Genomic DNA, 24016 nt, shown 5'->3' with positions numbered 1-24016 from the left:
GTGTTGTGCATGTCCGTCCGGTGGAATGAGCAAAACATTGGGGTCCATACCTTCTTTTTTGGTTTAGGCCGCTCGGCAAATACTTCTTGAATGGCGTGGGATCTTGCTTGTTGCGATGGGCGGGATGCTTCAGCTCGCGGTCCTCTGGGCGGCTGATGAGCAGTATGAGGCTTCCGCTCGGCAGGGGTTGACCGCTCAGTTGAAACTTCTTTTCTTCGGGCCGCCTGGGCTTCCTCCACATTGATGTATTCGTTGGCCCGGTGCAACATATGATCGTAGTCTCGGGGCGGCTTCCGAATGAGCGATCGGAAGAAGTCACCGTCCATGAGGCCTTGCGTGAACGCGTTCATCATCGTTTCTGAGGTGGCCGTTGGAATATCCATGGTCACTCGGTTGAACCGTTGGATGTACGCTCTGAGCGGCTCTCTGGGCTCTTGCTTGATGGCGAACAGGCTGACACTTGTCTTCTGATAACGCCGACTGCTTGCAAAGTGGTGGAGGAAGGCCGTGCAGAAGTCTTTGAAACTTATGATGGATCCGTCCGGCAACCTCCGAAACCACCGTTGAGTCGATCCCGATAGGGTGGTAAGGAAAACCCGACACTTCACTCCATCTGTGTATTGATGAAGGGTAGCTGTGTTGTCGAACTTACCCAAATGATCGTCTGGGTCGGTGGTTCCGTTGTATTCACCGATCACCGGGGGCACATAGTGCTTTGGTAGAGGATCTCGTAGAATGGCCTCTGAGAATTGCCAATTGATCCACTCGGGAGAAGCGTCCGTTCGGGGGGCCTTGCCTTTTCTATTGTCTCGTATTGGCACTTCGCCTGATGAAGATCCTCGATCACGATTAACTGCTGCGGCTTCCGGAGGCGTGCGGAATAGGGCCCGATGAAATGGAACTATAGCCTGAGGCGCTTCCGCTCGGCCCCCTGATACTGTTGTCTCGTATTGGCACTTCTGCCTCTGTTGTTCCACAAGCTTAGCTGCTCTTGTCTCGACCAGAGCGTCGAGCTCTTCTGTGGAGAGCATCACCGAGTGTGGTCGTCCAGCTTCGTTCATTGCTTCTGATCGGATGTAGGAGCGTTCTCACAGACGGCGCCAAATTGATCCTGTCCGAATCGCTGAATCAACGGACGCTGGGCACGTGGCGCTCTCCTTGTTGCTGACGTAGATCTTCGACCGGTCGTACGGCGCTCCGGTGAACCTGCAAAGAAGTCGGGCCGAGAAGGGATTCCCGGCGACGACCCTCCGACACTCAAGTCAGGCAAGTGGACAACAAAGAAGTGACTCTTAATATCAGAGAATGCGTACCTCAGGCGAAGTGTGAGACTCCTTATATAGAGCTGGGAAGGGGCTCACACACACATACCGAGACGAATACGTGTCCTCAGCCCATACCTCAGTATGAGCTTGTCAGAAAAGCTTACCTGACACCATACTGCTGCAGTCCAAGCACATCTCTGATGGGACAGGGGAACCCTCTGCCATAAGATACTACGTATGGCCTCCTCGTCGAACATACCTGCTGTCAGAAGATGTTCCCTTGTCCTTTTCTCTTTTTACCCTATGCAGAGCGTCCGACCGGTCGGCAGTTCCCTCACGTCCGACCGGTCTTATGTTGTGTGGATTTTTCGCGGTCGTGTGCTGTGTGGACTGTTCGCAGTGTTGCTACTTTATGCCTTCGGCCGAGCGGGTTACCCGCTCGACCATACGACTCTGTTCAACATGAGCATCGGAACCCCGACTCCCCGCCGGGGTGTCTTTGCTTCCGCTCGGAACATTCGGCCGGTTGCCCCAATCTTTATCCGCTCGGCCAAGCTTATGGTTGGCCTTTTACCTTTCAACCTCCACGTGACGTTGATTCTACTAAAAGGGATCTCCTATTCTTACTGCCGGATGATGATTCATTTAGATCACTTTATAATTGATGAGATTAATTAGTGTTTCCAAGTCACGAGTGAAAATTATTTTAGAAGTTACAACTAAATATTATATTATGTAGAGTTGAACATATTTTGATAAGTTACTAAGAATTTTTTTATTTTTTTATTTTTTATAATCTAAGTATACAAATAACTGATCGGACCATAAAAATTTTCCATCAACCTTTAAATAAATCAAGAAACATAAATAGATCATGAGATCCAACCTCTTAGATTTTTTGAACTCCTCAAATTTAACATGCTTTTTCTAAAAAATCTATCTCACTTCTTACCATCACACAATAACTCGGAAGGCCATTAGGGATTTAATTGTTATCTTATTTGAGGGGAACCAAAATGATTCGAAGGTATCTCTAGCCCACTTGATTTTTCATCATTTTTAAATACCTTTGTAGGTAAACGGTAGCAAGAATGAAATATTTTAAAAAATTATTCTCAATAAATCATCCTTCAAGTACTCCATCCAAGTAGGCATGCCTTGATCTAATCATTATATTTGTGAAAAATTCATTATAATAATCTTGATATTATCCCTGGTATGAAATTTTGGATGGTCCAGGAGAATCAAATAAAAAGTAAGCTGTTTATAAAGTCCATCTCTCTTCTACACGGATAAAAAGCGCACACAAAATGTACGCATAAACACCAAACACGAGGAGAACAAAAAGCTATCATTGAGGCAACAATGGAGTATCATCTTGTGAGTTCTTAGCAAGTTGCAAGATCAAACTTGTGTGCGATGTTGACACACCTAAACCCCATTGAATCGCCCATACCGCGTCCATTTGGGGGCGTTGCTCCATAGGAAAAGGCCTTCGTGCAGTGCATACATGAACTTCAAAGCAGCAACAAGCTACAGGCCATCATCAGTCAATTGAGTGAACAGATCAAATGTCATCATACGAGAGAAGAAACCGTGATATGTAGTGCAACAATGTGCATCAGAACTATGAAAAACACCAAATGATTTCCAAAAGAAAGGCGATACAATGACTTCAATGATAAAGAGAGAATAAATAGTCTTGAGTCACAAAGGCGTAAAACATCAACAGTAAAATTTGAGTGTTTCCAAATTTGAAAGCAGACTCAGAAAACACGAGAATATCTTTCTCAGATATTCAACTTCTCATCGTTGCTCTCACAAAAAATTGAAGTGAACGAGATACAAGTTTTTAACATCTCAACTCCCACATAAGAATCAAGCAGATGCAGGGTAAACTAACTATTAGACAAATTTTACTTTATGCTGCTATCATCAATTTTTGTGGGGCAAAACATAATATACAATATAAATTATACATTCATTCTTCATTAGATTTGATGAGCAAACAAGATAAAACAAGATGGGAAGAGACAGGGCATTAAAGATCTCACTCCAACCCTCTGTTTTGCCCCTGCATATAAAATGAATTTATCCATCTCATTCCCGCTTCAATATACATTTGATGATGAGGATGGCCCACATCAAGATTGGTCGATATGGATCCCAAGGTGGGTCAAACTATCATCCTCATCTATATCATTTCAGCAGTTCCTTGCTGATTTGTGATCAACAAAAATAAAGAAAATTTTAAAATGTTTGATTGTGCAGCTTGATCTAGTGCATAATGAACCGGTTTAACCAAAAAAAAAATGAACATGTTTTACAGATGGTGTCGGAAGCATCAAATACATGTGCACCTACAACTAATATTATTATCAAAGAAAACTGAAACTCAAATCAATATGTCCAATTGAGTAGATTTGATTTAAGTACAACATCTCTAAAATATGGATGACTATTTACGTAATTAACTAGCCACATTAATCCACACGTCATACTGTATTGTTGCTAGAGTGAACCAATGGATCAGTAACCAATAAACTATTAAACACAAGTACAACTACTACATATGAAACAAACACCATTGTGTAAAAGATTAATAAAATAAAGAGACCAATACCATCACCAATATTATTTTGCCACCACATCCTATTTGCACATCTCCACGTCTTTATCTTCCTCGTGCAACTGTATCACAATTTGAAGAACAGCACCATTTTTTCTATAATTTAAACATGTAAACGCAATTTCAACCAAAGAAACAATGATAGAGCTTAGACATACACCTTAATAAATAAGATTAGAAAAGGGTGCAAAATCTGAATTTTTTCTACAAGTAAAACGGCAATATCATCAGAAACTCACCTGTCCTCGGAATAATGGTTCAATCCTTGGATATACTTCTTTTTTCTAATAAAAGCAAAACAAAACAAAAGAACAAACCCAGGACCATTTAGAGTATTCTCCCACATTTGGTCACATCACTGAAGATCCAACTGAGGACCTGCTTAAATCACCAAAAGTCTTAAATCCGCTTGGAAAAGAAAAATATGCTTGATTTCAAAACAAGGAAAAGGCAGAAGCCAGAAGCAACACATCAAAAGCAGTAATATTTTGGATTCTACCTATATATTTATGTGAATAGTAAGCACCTCATGAGGAGTCCTAGTTTCGAAGATAAATCACCAAAATCAAGGTATCAGATGGCAGGCCCTGAATTATTTGGAACTACTTTAAATACATCCACCAGGTATGTCTTAATAAGTCCATTTCCAGACAGCTGGTCATTTATACACCCGGGATGAGTTCAAGCTTAAACTGTTAACCACAGACAGGAGCCAACCGAGCTGACGTGGCGAGGTGCATTACACAGGCTGGACAGCATGGTCCCTTAAACCTCAGCTAGCAGTCTGGCTTACTGCTCCCTTATACATGCATTGTCCACCTTGCAGAGCCACACTTTTAGATCTAATTATTTTGAACACTTCCCGAGAAAATTAGCAACAAAATTTTGGCAAAATTTGAAATTCATCAAATTAAGAACCTAGTCATCTTAGTAAGGCTAAAGGTAAGAACTCAAGAACCTGAATTAGCATTTGAAGTTCCCCAAAAGTCCAAGCAAATAGACAGGTGTCACAGGACGACATTTTGAGTATGACAACGAAAACTCAGCTCACAGCACTGCAGGCAGCATTTCAACCAAAAAGAAGGTAAATTTGCTCCAAACTCAATTCACCACCTTTTCTTGCTTGATTCTTTTCAGCATTTGATGGAGCAGCAACTAGGTAGATGAACTAGCACCACCAATGTCAGAACAGACACCAATGGTCCAAATTTAGTTGGCAGTTTGTGCATAATGGCAAACTAATTATTTGATGAACACAAGAATCAGAAGCTTTTCAGAAATATTATTGAAAAAAAAAATGTTACTTTTGCCAAAAACATGTCAACGCAGGCCATGTTTGCAATGGATGCTAGCCCATTAAAATTAAAATTGAATATTAGTGGGAAATTAAAAAAAAAAAAACAGATAGTAACAGATGGTCAGTGGATGGATTATGGATACCTCACGAATGCAAACTTCTTCTCAGAAGGCTTGTTAACAAGAACATCAAATGGTAGAACAGAAGTAGAATAAGCTTCCTACACCAGTGTAATTTAACATTCAAACTACAGTATACAGCCGCCAAATTAATAAGGAACAAAACAATATAAAAAACGAAAGTGCACGAAGCTCCCGCCAATGTGGGGCCCGATGGTCATATCACATTAGGTCTATTGTACACAACCTTACTTTGTATTGCAAGAGGCTAAACAAAACAATATGCGTAATAAAAATTAAAAACTATGTATAGTTATAAGTCATAAAAGCAAACTATTAGAAGCACTTTTATAGCTAACTAAGATAACTTCACTACGCATGTAGGAAACCCTAGAATGAATTCAGTATTTCCACGTTTTCACAGCAGAAAAACACACAAGAGGCAAACACCAAACTTTTTTGTTCCCATAACATAAAACAATGACTTCAAACCTATTGCCACTTTAAAACATGCATTTTGAAACAGGATAAACCTGTAGTGCAGCCTTAGTGGGAATACAGAATTTGACAACAGCAGAACCATGGAAGACACCCTTCAAGTTAGACTCAAAGGTAAAAGAGACAAGACACCACTAACATTAAACGAATAGTATTGATTCTCATTATAAAGACTAGTGGCTGTATTAGTCATTCCCAAGTATTTGATGTGCTTTCCAGAGACAAGTGCAAAACTATCTTGGGGCAAACTATCATCATTAAGGCTCACATCATATGCCATCTTAAAAGTCTCAATTAAGCCCCAGGGGCTATGGTGCAATAGGACATCCAGGTTGTCACCTAGGCACCCATGGCTTGATCTCCAGCTATGGCGAATTTATAGAATTTTTTCCTTTCAAATGGGGCGCGCAACCAAAGGATGCTGGGCTCCCGATTTACAGGACTAGTCAATGAGGCTAACTAGTTTACCTTTCCTTTTTTCTTAAAAGTATCGATTAAGATAGACTAGAGAGCATGATCATGGGATAAAAAAGTATGTCAATTCTAAGAGAACACAAGCAAATGCAAGAAGTCAAATAGTTCATTCTTATTTGACAATGTAAAAGTTGGCGATAAGTGACTAGGGCCTAGTGATAAAAAAAATCATAGTCTTCTAAAATCTGAGGTGCTGGAAAACCTTGTAGCTCAAAGGTTTAAAGAACTCCAAGCTAAACTCATAAAGTCTTTGACAACTCAAGAAAAAGGAAGTTTGCTATGACATTGACTCCATAAAAAAATCACATAGAAGTGGTTGAGAATCAGTAGAGGGCATACGGATGTTTACGTGAATGCATGTCATAGAGGGAGAGAGATAAGAATAGGAGGAAAACAACAACCAAACTGTTGAAGAAAAGTTTCGGTTTGTATGTGGTAGACAGTAGAGGCATAAAAAAATTCTCCCCTACTCAAACAGATTGTCATATCATAAATTGAGAAGGGCATTGCTCCAAATTTAATCAAATGTTTAGTAATAAAGGACAGATGCAACTTAAAGTGTCTCTTTAAATGCTTGAATTGAGTCCCTCTGATCCAAATAAGATACTTGTCTCCATCTCCTCATCCTTAATTCCCTAACTATGTGCCAAACCGTAGTGCATAATCTTGTTTAGGCATTTCATCTTCTTTTCTTGAATCAGGTTAATACACACTATAGCAACTTGTTTCATAACCAGCCTATAGTCCATGAATGTTACTACTCTCAGAGTTCTTGAAAGTAATTCCTTCCTAAGAGCTGCAGCTCCTAGATCTGGAATGTGTAGTTAATTTAACAAACTAATGGAAATAATAGATTTCCACAGCACATTGAATATATGATATGCGCGATTATCATAGGAAAAAACCATTTGTGAGAATTGCTTGGAGAGAAATGAATGGATCTAAAGACAAAATAAGAATTTTCAATAAAAAAATATAGCATCTTCAAACTAGCTTCAGTAACTGAAACAGAAACAAATAGTAAAAGCAATTCAAGCATAGCATAATGCAATCCACATAGCATAAGTTCTATCCAAAGGTTTATAAGAAAACAAACAAGGAATAGATTTTGAAAATGCAGGAAAAGGTCAAATGAGAGCCTGTCCAATGGGAAAAAAAATTCACATGGTCAATATCTTCAAGTAGATCATGTTACTCCCCAATTTGCTCAATCCTAAGCACACGGATTCAATCCGATTCACAAAAACATATCATTCCAAAGGAATAGGATCAATAGAAATGGGATCGCGTATTCATAAATCATAACTGAACGAGAAACTTACTTGAAGCATCGAGATAATTGAAAATTAGTGGACTAATAAGGAAAACATTTAAGAAGTAATAGACACATGCAACGATACGAACGAGATCGATCGCAATGGAGACCTGCTCAGCGCCCGAAGGAGGACACCGAAGCGTCAGGCTTACTTTCTTGTATGTGTCGAGGAAGGAGGACACCGAAGCTAGCCATCACGTAACATGGAGATATTAAAAGAATCCTTGCGAGGAGAAGGAGAAGACGACCTGACCCCACCCAGATTCGCCATGATTAGGGTTTCGTCGCTGTTAGAAAGACCTGGATAAAAAGGGACCAACGCGAGAGCAACAGATCCCCTGGACAATCTTTCCATTTGTCCACTTAACCTTTAATTTGTTCACCATGACCCCCAATTTTTAAAAATATTATACATTAGGTTAAAATGGATGACATGTTTTTTCCTCGCAGCTTCGCACGTCTATCTATATAATCTTATTTTTAAATCTAAATCTTAAAAAATAACAGATGTATATGGAATATGGATTATCATCCATAGTAATGTTAGTGGTGCATATAGATATTTTTTTTATATCAAATATCTAAATCTTATAACCTGATTAATTATGGGATCGACCGGCCAATTTCACATTCTACCTATTACCTATTTTTAGAGCATCATATTAGATATCCTATTCAAAAATTTTATCTTAATTTTAGATAGGGTAATTAAAAAATCTTTACATCAGCTATCCTATCGATTCCCTAAATTATGTATTTATGAACCGTACTTCTCTAAATTTAGGGAATGGATTTCATTCCCTAAACATTATAGAGGAAAGAGAAGAAATAAGGAAATTGATATATGATGTATTGAAAAATGGATATTCAAATTTAATAAAGTAATTTTTTACCTTATATTATACATTTTGGATAGGAAAACGGGTGTGGATGGTGTAGCTTTTGACGCGACACCCTAATGTCACTAGTTATTCAAACACACCCCCATGGGTTAGATAGTTAATGCAAACATAAATATTTGATCTAATAAATTTTAGAGTCAATTTTCAACTGATGTAAAATAATTTGTTAAGTGTCTGATCTTCTTATGTAAATTAAAAGTTGTTTTGCCAAGGCAAAATATCTGTAAGATTTATTTACTTATATTTTATCATAGGGCCTGTGATACTAAACTATTTGAGGTGAAGGATATTATCTTTTATATTTACTCCGCTAATTATTTAAACATCACATGTATGGACTAAGTGGATTTTAAACCCTAATTACTTGAGAAAAACATCTTATCATTTACCACAACACTATATATATATATATATATATATATCAGAATTGCTATGCTGCGGATAAAGCCGTGCAGACAGGCCTTCCTGATCGGTCACCAGTCTAATCAGGGAACCTCCTGATCGGTCTCTGGACCGATCAGGGACTCCTGATCATTTTCTGATCGGTTTACAGACCGATCAGGAGGTTCCCTGATCGGTCCAGAGACCGATCAGGAGGTTCCCTGATCGGACTGGTGACCGATCAGGAAGGCATGTCCACAGCGGTCCGCACTGCTTTGTCCGCAGCATAGCAATTCTGTATATATATATATATATTATGGAGAAAATGAAATAAATTTAAGTATTTACAAAGTATTGTAATATATTTAAGAGATATATTAATGTATTTAGGATTTATATAAGGAAATATTGATTTTTTTTAATTTAAAATTATATATATATTATAATCACACCAGTTTTCTTATATAAAACATATCATGTAGAATAAAAAAATTATTTTATTAAATTTAGATATTTATTTTTTGCCGCACCATATATTATCTTTCTTATTTTTCCTTTCCCCCTTTAGGGAATAAAATTTATTTTCTAAATTTAAAGAAATATTATTCATAGATATAAAATTTAAGAAATGAATAGAGTAGATGATATACTGATTTTTTAGCTATAATATTTAAAATTTAGGATAAAATTTTTAAATAGGATAAATGAAGGATGTTTTAATAATAAATATGTACACTTGGTCTATTAATTGGTATTTATATATGGTGTAATGATATCAATTTTAACACGTGCGAAATGCATCCTTCTACCTTCACTGGGCGAAGTTGATTTACCCCTCTCTTCCAGCTGATCTCAGGAAGTCCTGAAAAAATCTCGTGATTTATATACTACAATGTATACCTGGCCTGTAACGAAGACTTCAGCAGTATAAAACTTTATAGTAATTAAAAATTAGAAAATTGACAGAAGATTTTCAGAGGCTGGCATGAAGGATAAGAGCCTCTCAGCATAAGCCAAGGGGATGACTGCCCTATAGAAAACCCAAAGACGTAGTCATCACCTCTTCAGACAATAATGATCTCTGAAGATCATGCAAGCTATAGGCAAGTCATTCTTGGCTTAACCAAAGCAGGCCCTTACCCTCATGTAAGACCCCTCTTCTAACTCTAGTAAGATTAATTCCCCCCTTCTGCCCCTTGTTCTTGCCACATCTGCCCTATTTATAATGTATGCTGCACGAAATAATGTAAGTCAACGCCAACTAATTGCACAGTGACCATATATACTCGATCTTTTTCTCTGAAGCATAATGTGGACTACTTTTCCTTCTTTGCTCCATGGCCCATGCAGAATATATTCAGTTCCCAGCTGCAAGATTATCCATGCTTTAATTTTATATATGTTTTTGTTTTTCTAGCTGGGGAATTATATCCTGTAATCAAAAAGAAAAGCTAGCATTAAGTACTTGAGAGTCTCCTCATTCTTCTTCTATTAATTATATATATCTTTTAGAAGAGTGGGATGATGAGACGTTGATCTAACTGGGAAAATGATTAATTCCGAGTGTCATCTTCTGATCAGGACTGATGAAGACGGATCCAGTGGAAAAAACTAACTCATCGATGGAAGGAATCAAACTAAAGTCAATGATATATATCTGCATCCCCTTTAATTTGTTCTCTGCAAGTTGGGTGACCATTCACCCTGTGCTGGGACGCAACTAAGCCATGCATGCAAAATAAGAAGCATTTATTTTGCATGTGCTCTCGTAAATCTTGTCTATTTAATGTTCGATCGTTTTCATTTGTGAAAGATAAAAGTATATGATTAAAGTAGGACTCAAAATAAAAAAAAAAAAAATCAACTTAAGCATTCAAGTTCCGAGCTAGCTCCTGAATTTCAATTGGAGGGACGAGCCAAACCCTTAGAAAGAGTACGAGTGTGGTTCCTTAGAGCCCGATCGGATGAAGCCAAGCAGACATTTGTAACGATCACGAAGCCCAACATACGTAGCCAAGCGTCCCAAGTCCCTTGATGAGCACATGAGATAGTTCCCTTTACATCATTGATCGGATGGTTTCGATCGGATATTTAAGGGGCATAGCTCTACAGAGCCGATAAGACGAAGCACAGAATAGATTCCTTGAACCTTCAAGTAACTAAGACATACTGGGTAGTTGAGTCATCACACATTGCTCTAAGTCAGCTAAAAGTCCTATCTCTCTGCGAAGACCTCACGAAAGCTCAGCCTTCCGAAGTTTATTGGATTTGGTGGTACACCAAGTTCGATCAAACTCCAACTTGGCTGACTCTACTGAAGGAACATCACTAGGAGCTCATTAAGGCCTCAAATTCCTTGGAGGCGTTCCAAGTTTAAATTCCTCATTTATGGACCCACAAGGCTTTCTCTTAAGCGACATGTGTTACCTACTAATTAAATGATATTAACTAAAGGTCCATTAATATGTTGGGATCATTAACCTATTGTCTCATTTAATGTCACGCATAAGTTTATCAGGAAATCCTTGAAATTTAATTTATATATCTTTGCCACCCACATTGGATACATCTCTACCATCCCTATGTTGGGATGACCAAGTACCATTTAGGCATGGGGTAAAATTGATTACATTAGAGGTTACATTATCATGATGAGACGACTCGTTATATGGGCCAAGAGCAAATGTGCCATATAAGGGATCCTTTCTCCACGTGCAGATAAGCTCTCAAACATTTTTACTGTCCATCACCACTATTTTCATAATTATTTAGATTTAGCCTCAAAACTACCTTGAATGTCAAGAGTGACTGTTGGAGATCCATCCCCAACCCATCTACTTACTTTCCCTTGTCTTCTATAGTGTGACAAGCTAGCTTGAGCTTTGGACTCCCCCACTTCAAGACCCCCCTATAGTCAATACACCATCTACGGTCTACCTCACAAGCTATACATCTTCATCAGTTTTAGACCGGAACAATATATATACACACAACAAGTTAATTAGGTTGAGGACGACGAGTTTCAGATATCTTGTTAATATTTAGAATGATTAATCAGTTTAATGATTGATAAATTAAATTTGGATGCCACTTTTTAAAAGAATTTAATTTCTATCCGTTGTCCAAATCAAATTGATTAAAGGGGATGGACAAACACAAGAACATGTGTAGTGCTTTAGGTAGGTGAGAGGTCAATCAATTCGGGAACATTTGAAATAATTATAAGTAAATAGAGCAAATTTAATTAAAACAAAAAATAATTTAATATAGTGATATTTTATATGTGATAAATTTGAGTAAGTTGGAATAATTTTTTATTCTATTGTAATAAATATGATCATAATTAATATATTAGGATTGGAATAAGAGTTATTTTTTAAAATGAAAAATAGAGTAAGTGTGCTTTTATTATTATTTAAAAACAAAAAGCTCCTTTGAATAATAATTGAAAATAAAAATATATTTTTAAAATTTTTCCAACAAATAAATCCCGTGAAATTTCTTATTTAAATTTTTTTCTCAGCTTTTATAAGAATATTCCTATAGTAAACGTAGAGCTTTCATTGAGAATTATTATTGACATTTTCTCGTGATTATTTACGATCTATATTATAATTTTTTAAAAATTATATAATCTATTTTAATAATTAATTAAAATTTGGTTAAAACTTTCAGTGGCCCCAAATATAAAACACGTCGTCTATAATTTTACTTTTCATTATAAGGATATTTATAAAAGAACTTGTAATCGACTTTTCCCATCAAAATAATAGTAAAAAAAACTCTTTTGTCAAAAAGAAAAAAAATAAAGGCGTAAAAAAATTGAAAATCAACTGGCACTTTGTCAACGTTTTTAAGTGTGGAAAGAATGGATTTAAAAATCAGACATAGAATAAATATATATTATTAGATATTTTATCAAAATAATCTCTTTGATTCTAATGTTACAACTTATATGAACTAGAAGAGGTGGATGAATAACTTTGATCATTTTTTATCATCACTTAGTGCTTGTTATTGAATGTGCAACTAAAACTTCAATAAATTTTGATGTCACATGCACAATGCCTTAATTTTATTTAATATTTACCTCCTTGAGATAACTAATCCAAGGGATCACTTTAGCTCTTTACTTCCACTATGAACATTCTCTTAAACGAAAATATTTTTGTAAGTGAAAAAGCCACTTACAAGCTTGATTGTAAGAATATTGTTGGTGTGTGCACTTATATGCCAAAATACAATTATGCATTTGTAGATAATTATTTCATAAAGATATGTATTTATCGTTAATTATTTATTTTTCTGTACCTATATGATTAATGATAAAGTCCCACATATTAATGGTATATTAATTTGAAAATAGTTCTTGATCGGATAGATATCTAGAGGGGACATAAATATCTAGATAAACGCTGAGTATGATTAGGTCGAGATAGACCAAGAGATGGATATTCAAGTTGTACTTGGGGTACCTTAAGTTTAGAGGTACACTAAACACGATCCGCTTAAGAGGAGACCACATATTAAGCATCATTGGTCATTCTTCTTATAAACAAGTGTAAATGATATTTTGACTTGAGACCTTCATTTATTCTATGTGTGGAGTTATGTACTTTGATGTCGTTAAAAGCAGTCTTTAATCAGATTGTGATTAATATGGTAATTGGGTGTACGACAAAGCGTAGAGAGAATATTATTAAGTCAATAGAGGATTCATTACTCTCTTGAATTAGAAGTTAATATCCTGGCCGCTTAATAGAGATATTAATGACTCGAAATTCATGGTCATGGGAGAAATAATTTATCATTCAAAAGGAGTCTATTATATCTTTGGAATCAAGTAAAACAATTTATTTGATAATGATGTATAGTGTACCGAATTAATTGGGATGTAAGCTTAGATAAAGAGATTTAATTACATAATAATCAGTTCGTAATGATTTATAGTTTATGACTAATATTAATTTTATCATGTTGGATGGTTAAAAACTGTTGTTATAGATTGTTACTTTAGTCTGTGTATGAATTTACATTGCTTTCATGTATAAAACCTAGAGGGTCGCACACATAGCACGTTGAAATGAACATTATATATGATTGATTACTTTAGTGGATATTAAAATTAATTAATTTTAGTATTTTTAAATTAGAATTAATTCGATTATTAACTAATTCTGAAATATCAAAAGCTAGTCAAGATCAAGATTAAATATGAATTTATTTGATCCAAAAAAGAGAGAATTCGAATAGCCATAATCATGATGATTAATGGTGAATTTGAAAAGTCATCATAATGATGATTAATGGAGAATTCGAAGAGTCATCATAATAATAATTAATGGAGAATATGAAGAGTCATATCTCTTCATATTCCTTAGAGGCTATAAGTAGTCATCCTTGGAAAGATTCAATAGAAGAACTCTTTCTCTCCATTTCTCCCTCGACTTCTTCTTCACTTTCTTCAATCAGAAGAGATCGGTAGTGCTTCTAAGGCTTTGTCGATTCAAAAGGCTAGCACCTAATGGATTGTGTCAAGTTTGTGATCTAATGTGCGTGGATACCTCCAAAGGAGTCACACATGGAGCTCTTATCTGTCTGTGATATCATTCATGGCTATCGAGGACTCGAGGTATATTTTTTATATTATTTTGTATAAAATTATATGCACACGAAGAGATCCATGATTTAGTATATGTATTCCGCTACGCTCTAAACTCAATAGTGGTATCAGAGCCTATTTGTGGTCGGATAATATAGTACAAAACATCTTTTTCAAAATTTATTTGAGGAATCCATGTTTTGAGAGATTTCAAAGAAATCTAAATTTCTTTATTTCAAGTTATATGCTTTAACATTTCATGATAGAAATAAATTTTGTCTAAAAACTTGTAAAGTAATACATGTTGATATAAATTCGTTATGATATAAGTAGATTAATATGTTAAAATCTCTGAGGCCTATTTGTCTTAAAAGACTATGAGGATTAATGGAGATAAATCTCGTAATAAGATTATGTGAAGACATAAGAAGTTAATTAATAGTGAGATATTTTAATAATTATAAAAATCCCTTAAATATATTAAAGTCAAGATTTATTAAAAGCTTTCCACTACTAACTATAATGATAGTTAAAGTTTTTACATAAGTCGATACAGCTCAACTGTGGGCTTGTGTCTCAACATCTATAATTTATCATAATTATTAGTGGGTCGACTTAACTCGAATTCGTTTTGACTTATTTAGCTCAGCAAAGGTCAATTGATTTGAGGGGCAAGTGTTAAAAATATAAAGCTTGATTGGAATATACCGAAAGTCACATAGATTTGTGATTGGAAAGTTAAGGCCTACTTGATGAATGTAGCATGTAGGTATAACTCAATTGTGTGCATTCCATATGATTCAGGGTTTCGGTCTTATTAAGAATTGTTACTGATGCGGTGATGATGAGGGGCTCTACCCCGTGGCCACGGTGGAGGTCAAAGTCAAGACGGTCAACGCTCGGATGTCCACGGTCGATCGGGTAACCATGCCCCAACCAGAGGGAGAAGGTTCTAATCCGCCGCCTCCTTCGACATGGGGAGAAGTTAAACGACCAACACTCAAGGGAAACGATGTGCAGAAGCCAAGCCGAGCGGCTACCCTGCTCGACCAAACAGCAGAGCTTGATAGGGTAGAGTTCAACTTCGACCGAGTGGTTACCTCTCTTGGCCTGGCAGCAAGCCTCGGCAGTGACAAAGTGGACCTTCGGTCAAGCAGTCACACACCGAGGAATAGCAGGGTTCTGGACCGGACGAGGCACCAGAGCGGTAGAATGGTAGCCGAGCGGCCAACTCGCTCGGCCTAGCAGTACATTCTAATATTCATCGACATCCTTTTGGGAGTTGGTGCCGCCGACACCAGGCATGGACAACCAGAAGATCGTACGACGAAAGCTTCCACTATCACTTCAGAGATATGCTCGGCCCATTATGGTACTGTGTCAGGGACACTTATTGACAAGTCTTTTTAGGGAAAACTTTGAGAAGCGTGATCACCTCGGGGGAGCACGCGCGCGCTATAGGAGCTATATTTAAAGGGGGATCCAAGCATCGACGAAGTTATGCGAAATTCACTGTTTGTGCTACAGTCTTCTTGTTGCTTCGCTTTACACTTCATCGCTGGTGACTGACTTGAGCGTCGGAGGGCCAACGTCGAAGACCCCTTCCCTGGCTCGACACTGACGTAGTTTGTGTTGTAGGTCTGAGAGGAGTCTACAGGTGGTCAGCGAGAGTGCCACATCCCCTGCTTTCCATCTCTTCGACTTTCGGACAAGATCATATTTGGTACCGTCTGTGCGAATGTAACCTACATCCGAGCTGAGAAGATGGGGGGCGTTGGACGACTCACCACCGTGACGCTCACCCAAGAAGAGCTTGAGATGCTTGTTCAAGACTGAGCGACAAAGATGATCGAGCAGCAGCAACAACAGGCGTTAACCGATCAGCAAGCGCTGTAACCTGCAACATCGACGGTAGGTAGACGAGCGGGGTAGAAAGATTGAGCGGAGCAAATCTTCGTATGGGGGCAAAACAAAAGGTCGATCGACACACAAGGGGAAGCACCGCCCACGCCGATCCCCTTTTATCGCACCTTGTTACAAATCCCCTCATAAATAGCCCAGGCGAATCAAGAGCGGGGATCCTCTTCGGATGATGCTCCCGTTCGGGATGCACAAAAGGCAAGGCGCCCCAAAGCAACGCGTCACCCAAACGGATCAACAGACAGTTCTCCGAGGAGATCTTACTGTAGGACCGTTGGGCCGGCTAGGAGGGGGTTGTTGGATATCCTGCTAACACAAAAAAGAAAACAAACCCTCCTCGAACTCTTTAGGCTAACACTTGCATAATTAAGTTAAGCAGATAAATTAAAAGCATAAAGAAAAGCGAGGCACAAAAGATTTACTTGGTTACAACCGATGTGGTTGTTAATCCAAGGAAGATTAAGCTCAATAAAACTCCTTTGGGCGGAGAAGCCTCGTACAGCGTTGAAGTGCAGAAAACAGAAGCTTAGACTAAAAGAGAGTGTGCAAGCACTGAATTTACAATCAGTGAGTTCTTTTTCAAGCTTCTGGACCAAGGCTATATTTATAGTTTTGGTCCGGGCGCCTGGAAGGGTTCCGGGCGCCCTGGGGGGGATAAATTTTATCCCCTAACGGTCGGATCGAGTCAAAACTCGATCCTGTTGAAAAGTCGATTCCGGGCGCCCCGGTCGGTTCCGGGCGCCCGGAGCCCTAAGGTCAACATAAGTTGACTTTTCAACTCCGGTTCAACTTGTCTCAGTTCGGCTCGTCTTGGTCCGGGTCTGTTCGCTCCGGCTCCGCTAGCTTGGGTGATCTCTGCCATCCAGAATATGGCTCACCCGAACCCATCTTCCGGTCTTCTCGAGCGTGCTTCCCTCCGGCTTCTTGTCCCTCGGAATTGCCGCGTGTTTCTTCTCGTCCACCAGGGTACTCATCCGCAGACTTCGTCCCTCGGTCGCACCCCGTGCCGACCTTCGCGCTAGCTGCGTCTCTTGCTCCCCGAGCAATCTTCCGCTCTGGATTTCGTACCTCGGAACCACCGCGCGCACTTCCTTCTCGTCCGCCGGTGTACTCTTCCGCAGCACCTCGTCCCTCGGACGCACAGCGTGCCATCCTTCTCGCTAGCTGCGTCTTCCGCTCGAGTACCTGTGCTCCTAAGTTCCTGCACACTTAGACACAAGGTTAGAAACAACGCAGGACCTAACTTAACTTGTTGATTACACCAAAATAATCTTGGGGTTCCAACAATCTCCCCCTTTTTGGTGTGATCAACCCAAGTTAAGCTAGGGTCAAAAATAGATATGTAATTAAACAATTTATTGCAATAACATGTAACATGATAGAAGTAATTAAATTTCAAACATTCCAAATTTTAATTTTTAATTTTCAATTTTCTACCTCCCCTAGACTTATACTTTCCTTCTCCCCCTTTGATCACAATAAAAATGGGGAACAACTAAAATCTAAGGGTTGACATTAAAAAATTTGAAAATATATTTCAATAATTTTCAGGGAAATATTTCTAAGTCAAGACAAATTTCTAAGTCAAGAAAAAAATTTCAAGTATTCGTCATCAATAATTAAACACTTTCTAAGCCGAAAAATTTATGCAAGAAAATTTAAAAAAATTGATAGCATGAAAAAAAATTTCTATGCATTTATTTATTTTATACTGATACTTATATCAACAAGTTTTAAATTTCCATTTCAATTTTTCATAACTTCTCAAATTACACTTTTTCAAAATTAAAGCTACAGATATTAAACATGCAATAATTTGTATCATGTTAATTTCTATTATTTTTTGAATTGCAACTTCACAAAAATATTCAAATAGCATAGATTCTAACTTGATAAATTTTTTCGAAAATATAAAAAATTCTTTCGGCAATGTGCAAAATTCGTTTGAAAGAATATTTTGTAATTTGCCAGAATTTTTTAACAATAAGAATTTGCAGGAATCTATTAATAATAGGTTTCTTAATCCGAAAATATTTTTCGATGAATCAATTTCTAATTCATAAAACTTTTTCAATAAAGTAATTTGTACTTCCAAATTTTTAGGACCAGAAAAAGTTTTCGATAATATTTCTAAGTTGCATAATTCTTTCGAAAAACTTCTTTGTGATTCACAAAAGTTTTTTAGCAAAGTTTCCAACTCGCAAAATTCTTTTGTTAAGATATTTTGAAATTCGAAGAACTCTTTCGATAATATTTCAAATTTGCAGGATAAGTTTGACAATTGATTTTCTAATATAAAAAACTCTTTCGATGATTCGCAAAAATTTTCAGGCAATTCTTCGATTGAATCATTCAATTGATCAGAGGTTCGAGTCCATACCTGACTTACCTTGTCAGTAATTGATTCTCCCCCTATCGAGTTGCTTTCTTCCGAAGATTCTCCCCCGTCATCGATCTCGGGATGTACTTCGGCTGTTGTAGTACTTACCTCGATTTCGGACTCTTTTGTCGGTGGCTCGGTGTCTATTGAGGTGTCAGCTTCTGAAGGTTCTTCGTAGAGCTGCAAGAACTTTTCCTAAAGTTCTTTTGCGGTTTCATAATCTGCGACCTTTTTGAAATCTTCCTTTGGTATTACATTCAGAAGATAATATTTTGCTCGCCCATTTGCCATAGACTCCTCACGTTGCTTTTCGTTCCAGAGGCGTAGATCGAGTCCTTCTCCGTTCGTGTTCTTTGGTTCTTCATAACCAAATTTCATTATTAAAGAAATATTAGAATCTGAGTTAAGGTATACCTCCATGTTTTGTTTCCAGATGGAAAACTCCCCCTCGAATGCAGGTGGGTAGTTGCTAGCTCCGGCCATCGTTTTGTTGCTTCAGACGGTGGTTAGTCCTTCTGAGGCGTACTCGGCTCTGATACCACTTGTAGGACCGTTGGGCCGGCTAGGAGGGGGTTGTTGGATATCCTGCTAACACAAAAAAGAAAACAAACCCTCCTCGAACTCTTTAGGCTAACACTTGCATAATTAAGTTAAGCAGATAAATTAAAAGCATAAAGAAAAGCGAGGCACAAAAGATTTACTTGGTTACAACCGATGTGGTTGTTAATCCAAGGAAGATTAAGCTCAATAAAACTCCTTCGGGCGGAGAAGCCTCGTACAGCGTTGAAGTGCAGAAAACAGAAGTTTAGACTAAAAGAGAGTGTGCAAGCACTGGATTTACAATCAGTGAGTTCTTTTTCAAGCTTCTGGACTAAGGCTATATTTATAGCCTTGGTCCGGGGGCCTGGAAGGGTTCCGGGCGCCCTGGGGGGGATAAATTTTATCCCCCAACGGTCGGATTGAGTCAAAACTCGATCCTGTTGAAAAATCGATTCCGGGCGCCCGGAAGGGTTTCGGGCGCCCCGGTCGGTTCCGGGCGCCCGGAGCCCTAAGGTCAACATAAGTTGACTTTTTGACTCCGGTTCAACTCGTCTCAGTTCGGCTCGTCTTGGTCCGGGTCTGTTCGCTCCGGCTCCGCTAGCTTGGGTGATCTCTGCCCTCCGGAATAGGGCTCACCCGAACCCATCTTCCGGTCTTCTCGAGCGTGCTTCCCTCCTGCTTCTTGTCCCTCGGAATTGCCGCGTGTTCCTTCTCGTCCACCAGGGTACTCATCCGCAGACTTCGTCCCTCGGTCGCACCCCGTGCCGACCTTCGCGCTAGCTGCGTCTCTTGCTCCCTGAGCAATCTTCCGCTCTGGCTTTCGTACCTCGGAACCACCGCGCGCACTTCCTTCTCGTGTGCCGGTGTACTCTTCCACAGCACCTCGTCCCTCGGACGCACAGCGTGCTGTCCTTCTCGCTAGCTGCGTCTTCCGCTCGAGTACCTGTGCTCCTAAGTTCCTGCACACTTAGACACAAGGTTAGAAACAACGCAGGACCTAACTTAACTTGTTGATTACACTAAAATAACCTTGGGGTTCCAACACTTACAAGACCCTCTGCTCAAACACTATACCCCGCTTGCGATCGGGACATACAACGGATCGACCAATCCAGATGATTATCTAGATAAGTTTGATAATGAGGCCACGCTGCACCAGTATACAGACGGAGTGAAATGCCGAGTCTTTCTCAGTACCCTCTCTGGATCGGCACAGCATTGGTTCAGAAGATTGTCGGACATCTCAATACGAAGCTTCAAAGACTTTCAAGCCACGTTCTAGCACCATTTTCCCAATAGCCGACGCTATCAAAAGACGAGCATTAACCTCTTCTCCCTGAAGCAAGGATCAAAAGAAATGCTCCGAGCGTACATACAACATTTCAATCAAGTAGCCATGGATATCCCCTAGGTCTCATTCGAGACAATGATGAACGCCTTCACTCAAGGGCTCGTCGAAGGCGATTTCTTCCAATCGCTCATCAGAAAGTCGCCCAGGGATTTCGACCACATGCTCAAGAAGGCTAACGAGTATATAAATGTGGAAGAAGCCCAAGTGGACAGAAAAAAAGAGGCGTCGATCAAACCCTCGGCGCTGACCGAGCGCCGACCATCAAGCAGCCATCAGTCGCCTAAAGGGTTGAGGGTCGATGGAGCGCGGCCATACCAAGAGGCTAGGACACATGTTGTGCAACATGTGGCCTCTGGTTGGCCAAAGACGATAAGAGGCAAGATATGGATGGTCATGTTCTGCTCCTTTCACCAGTCGTCGACTCACAACACGCGTGATTGCCGCGGTCTAATGCCAATCGTTAGCCGATCAGCTCCAAGAGGATACCGCCGCCGATCTGTTAGGATGTATACTAAAAGCATAGCTTTTGGTATAAACATTTATCTAGAAATAAGAATCACATTGGTCAAATGTCTACATTTACGATAAATGTAATTGCTCAATTAATTTATATTGTAGATAACATGGTGTGTGGTGTCACACACAGAAGATCATGTTATAGGTTCCTTATAAATTATAAACAGTAGCTCACGACCAAGATGGAAAGGAACAAACCATTGGAAGGTCGTAGTGTAATTAGGTATTAGTTTATCTTAACTATATAATTACACTAGTACACTTAGAGTGTATTGAGTAGGACCATTTGAGGTCCTTCCTTTTATACTGACTTTATGAAGGAACAAAGACCTTAGTTATTATGGAAGTGTGTGCTCTTAATCCTAATATAATAACAAGAACATATATTTGATATTTATTTCTTTAATTTATCAATGGGTGAGATTTAGTTCAATAAATCAATAAGCTCGATAAGTTGGGAAATGATATCACTTATAGTGTATGTTGTTGATTATAGAAGGAAACTGTGTCCTAGTAATCTAGGTTGAGAATGTCCCCAAGAGGAGCTCATAAGGATTGTCATGTTAAACCCTGCAGGTGGACTTAGTCCGACATGACGATGAGGTTGAGTGGTACTACTCTTGGACTAAGATATTAATTAAATGAGTTGTCAGTAACTCACTTAATTAGTGGACATTCGACATCTTAAACACAGGGAGACTAACACACTCATAATAAGAAGGAGCCCAAAAATATAATTTGGGATTGGTGCGGTAGTTCAATAATAATTCTTTAGTGGTATGAATTATTATTGATGAAGTTAAGTTGTGTGTTTGGGGCGAACACAGGAAGATTAATTTCATCGGAGACCAAAACCAATTCCTCCTCTCGGTCCCTATCGTAGCCTCTTGTATATAGAGATTTATACCCACCACATACCCACCTTCTTACCCATCCTATAGGGGTCGGCCAAGCTAGCTTGGAGACCAAGCTAGGGTCGGCCATGGTTTGGTTCATGGGTGAATTCATGTGGCCGGCCCTAGCTTGAACTCAAGCTTAGGTGATCGGCCCTATTAAAATAAAAAGGAATTTTAATTTTAAAAATTTTTCTTATGTGGATAACATGATTTAAAAGAGAGTTTAAAAATTTAAATCTTTCCTTTTATAAGATTCTACAAAAGATTAAGAGAAGAGCTAAATCTCTTTCCTTATTTGTAGACTAAAAGGTTGATTTTAATTTTGGTAAAAACTTTCCTATTAATCATGTTTATTATTTAAAAGAAAGTTTAAAAATTAAAAATTCTCTTTTCTTAGTTTCTACAAAAGATTAAGAAAAGATTTAATACCTTTCCTTATTTGTAGATTAAAAGAGATTTTAATTTTTAGAGATAACTTTCTTTTTATCCACATGTTAAAAGAAAGATTTTAATTTATAAAATTTCCTTTTTATTAACCAATCATGAAGGTAAAAATTATTGGAGAAATTTTTTATAAATTTCCGGAAGCAAATAAGGAAGTTTTAATTTGTGTTTAAAATTTTATTTGCTTGGAAATTTTATGGTGTGGCCGACCATTGTAAATTGAAAAGAAAATTTGTTTTTAATTAAATAAATTTTCCTTTTCAATGGCAAAAGAATTAAGGAAGTTTTTATTAAATTTTCCTTATTTGCCAAGACCAAGGATTATAAAAGAGGGGGTAGAGAAGGTTTCATGGGGAATAACTCTATTCTATTTTCTCCCTCTTTTCTTCCTTGGTGTGGCCGGCCATCCTCTCCTCCTCTCTTTTCTTTGATGGCCAAACCTCATCCTTCTTGTGGAGATTCATATGGTGGCCGGATCAAGTTTAGAGAAGAAGAAGAAGAAGGAGAGAAAGAAAGTTTTGTTTCTAGCATCCCTTGGAGAATGGTGGTGGTGGCCGAACCTCTTCATCATAGGAGAAGTTTTGATGGCCGAAACTTGTAAGGAAGAAGAAGGTGCTTGGTGGTTCTCATCTTGGAAGATCGTTGCTCACACAACGTCCGAGGTTAAAAGAGGAATACGGTAGAAGATCAAGAGATTTTTCTAAAAGGTATAACTAGTATTTTTTCCTTTCCGCATCATACTAGTTATTTTTGGAAATAATACCAAATACAAGAGGCATGCGATTCTAGTATTTCGAATTTATTTTCGAGGTTGTGTTCTTTTATTTTTTTCTTTTCCTTGTGGTTTGATTGTTCTTTTCGGTTGACCTAAAGTTATTTAAGGAAATTAAATATTAACTTTCCTTAAAAGACTTTGTCTAGTCGGTGGTGGTTGTTCCCATATCCAAGAAGGTCATGTGCCTCGCCACGTCAGTACTGGAAGCCAATTTTGGAAATTAATATTTAATGAAATTAATAACCTAGGTGATTTGGATCGAACGTGTTAAGTTCCGCAGGAGATCCGGGTCTAAACCTAAAAGAACAAATAGATTAAACTTTGGATCAAACGTGTTAAGTTCCGCAGGCGATCCAAGTTTAATTTAAAAGAACACATGGTAGCTAGGAAAAGGTTCAGACCTTTGTACAAAATTTTTGTACAGTGGAACCATTAGGTTTTCCGAGTAGCAACCAACACGATCTCCCTCCCCCGATCGACAACAAACACATAGATCTACTAGGCGGCGAGAGGATGAAAAAAGAATGCCTGAGCGGTCCGATCGACACTAGGGGAGGGATAACGCTGATCCTTCCCGAGTCCCTGCCAAGCGAAATAGACCCTCCGCTCGGGAAGAAGAAAACAGGAGCAACGAGGAGAAATAGGCATAATCGCTGGAGGGCCGACCGGAGGTGACTCCAATAGAGCCAAGAAGTCGTACGCTTGGTGGATG

The 24016-nt window shown here is 38.5% G+C and overlaps 1 protein-coding gene across 16 annotated transcripts; it reads right to left on the bottom strand.

The window, feature by feature from the left end:
• Nucleotides 1–2469: 2469 nt before the first annotated feature.
• On the bottom strand, nucleotides 2470–8841 carry LOC122024073. Of its 16 annotated transcripts, none has more exons than XR_006123325.1 (5): nucleotides 7708–8833; nucleotides 5335–5411; nucleotides 4853–5062; nucleotides 3889–4713; nucleotides 2470–2798 (listed from the first exon to the last, which is right to left on the bottom strand). XR_006123325.1 is itself a non-coding variant. In XM_042582607.1 (3 exons), the coding sequence occupies exons 1-3, from the start codon at nucleotides 4238–4240 to the stop codon at nucleotides 2617–2619; spliced, it is 357 nt and encodes a 118-aa protein (XP_042438541.1). In that variant the 5' UTR covers nucleotides 4241–5324; the 3' UTR covers nucleotides 2470–2616. The 16 variants fall into 16 exon arrangements, 1 of the variants encoding a protein (XP_042438541.1); XR_006123326.1 differs by having other exon boundaries at nucleotides 3889–3990; nucleotides 4134–5062; nucleotides 7708–8832; XR_006123331.1 differs by having other exon boundaries at nucleotides 3889–3956; nucleotides 4055–5062; nucleotides 7708–8831.
• Nucleotides 8842–24016: the final 15175 nt, after the last annotated feature.

The sequence above is a fragment of the Zingiber officinale genome, chromosome 9B (genome assembly GCF_018446385.1).
Source record: "Zingiber officinale cultivar Zhangliang chromosome 9B, Zo_v1.1, whole genome shotgun sequence".
Taxonomy (NCBI): Eukaryota; Viridiplantae; Streptophyta; class Magnoliopsida; order Zingiberales; family Zingiberaceae; genus Zingiber; species Zingiber officinale.
This window is presented reverse-complemented; position numbering and strand designations above follow the sequence as displayed.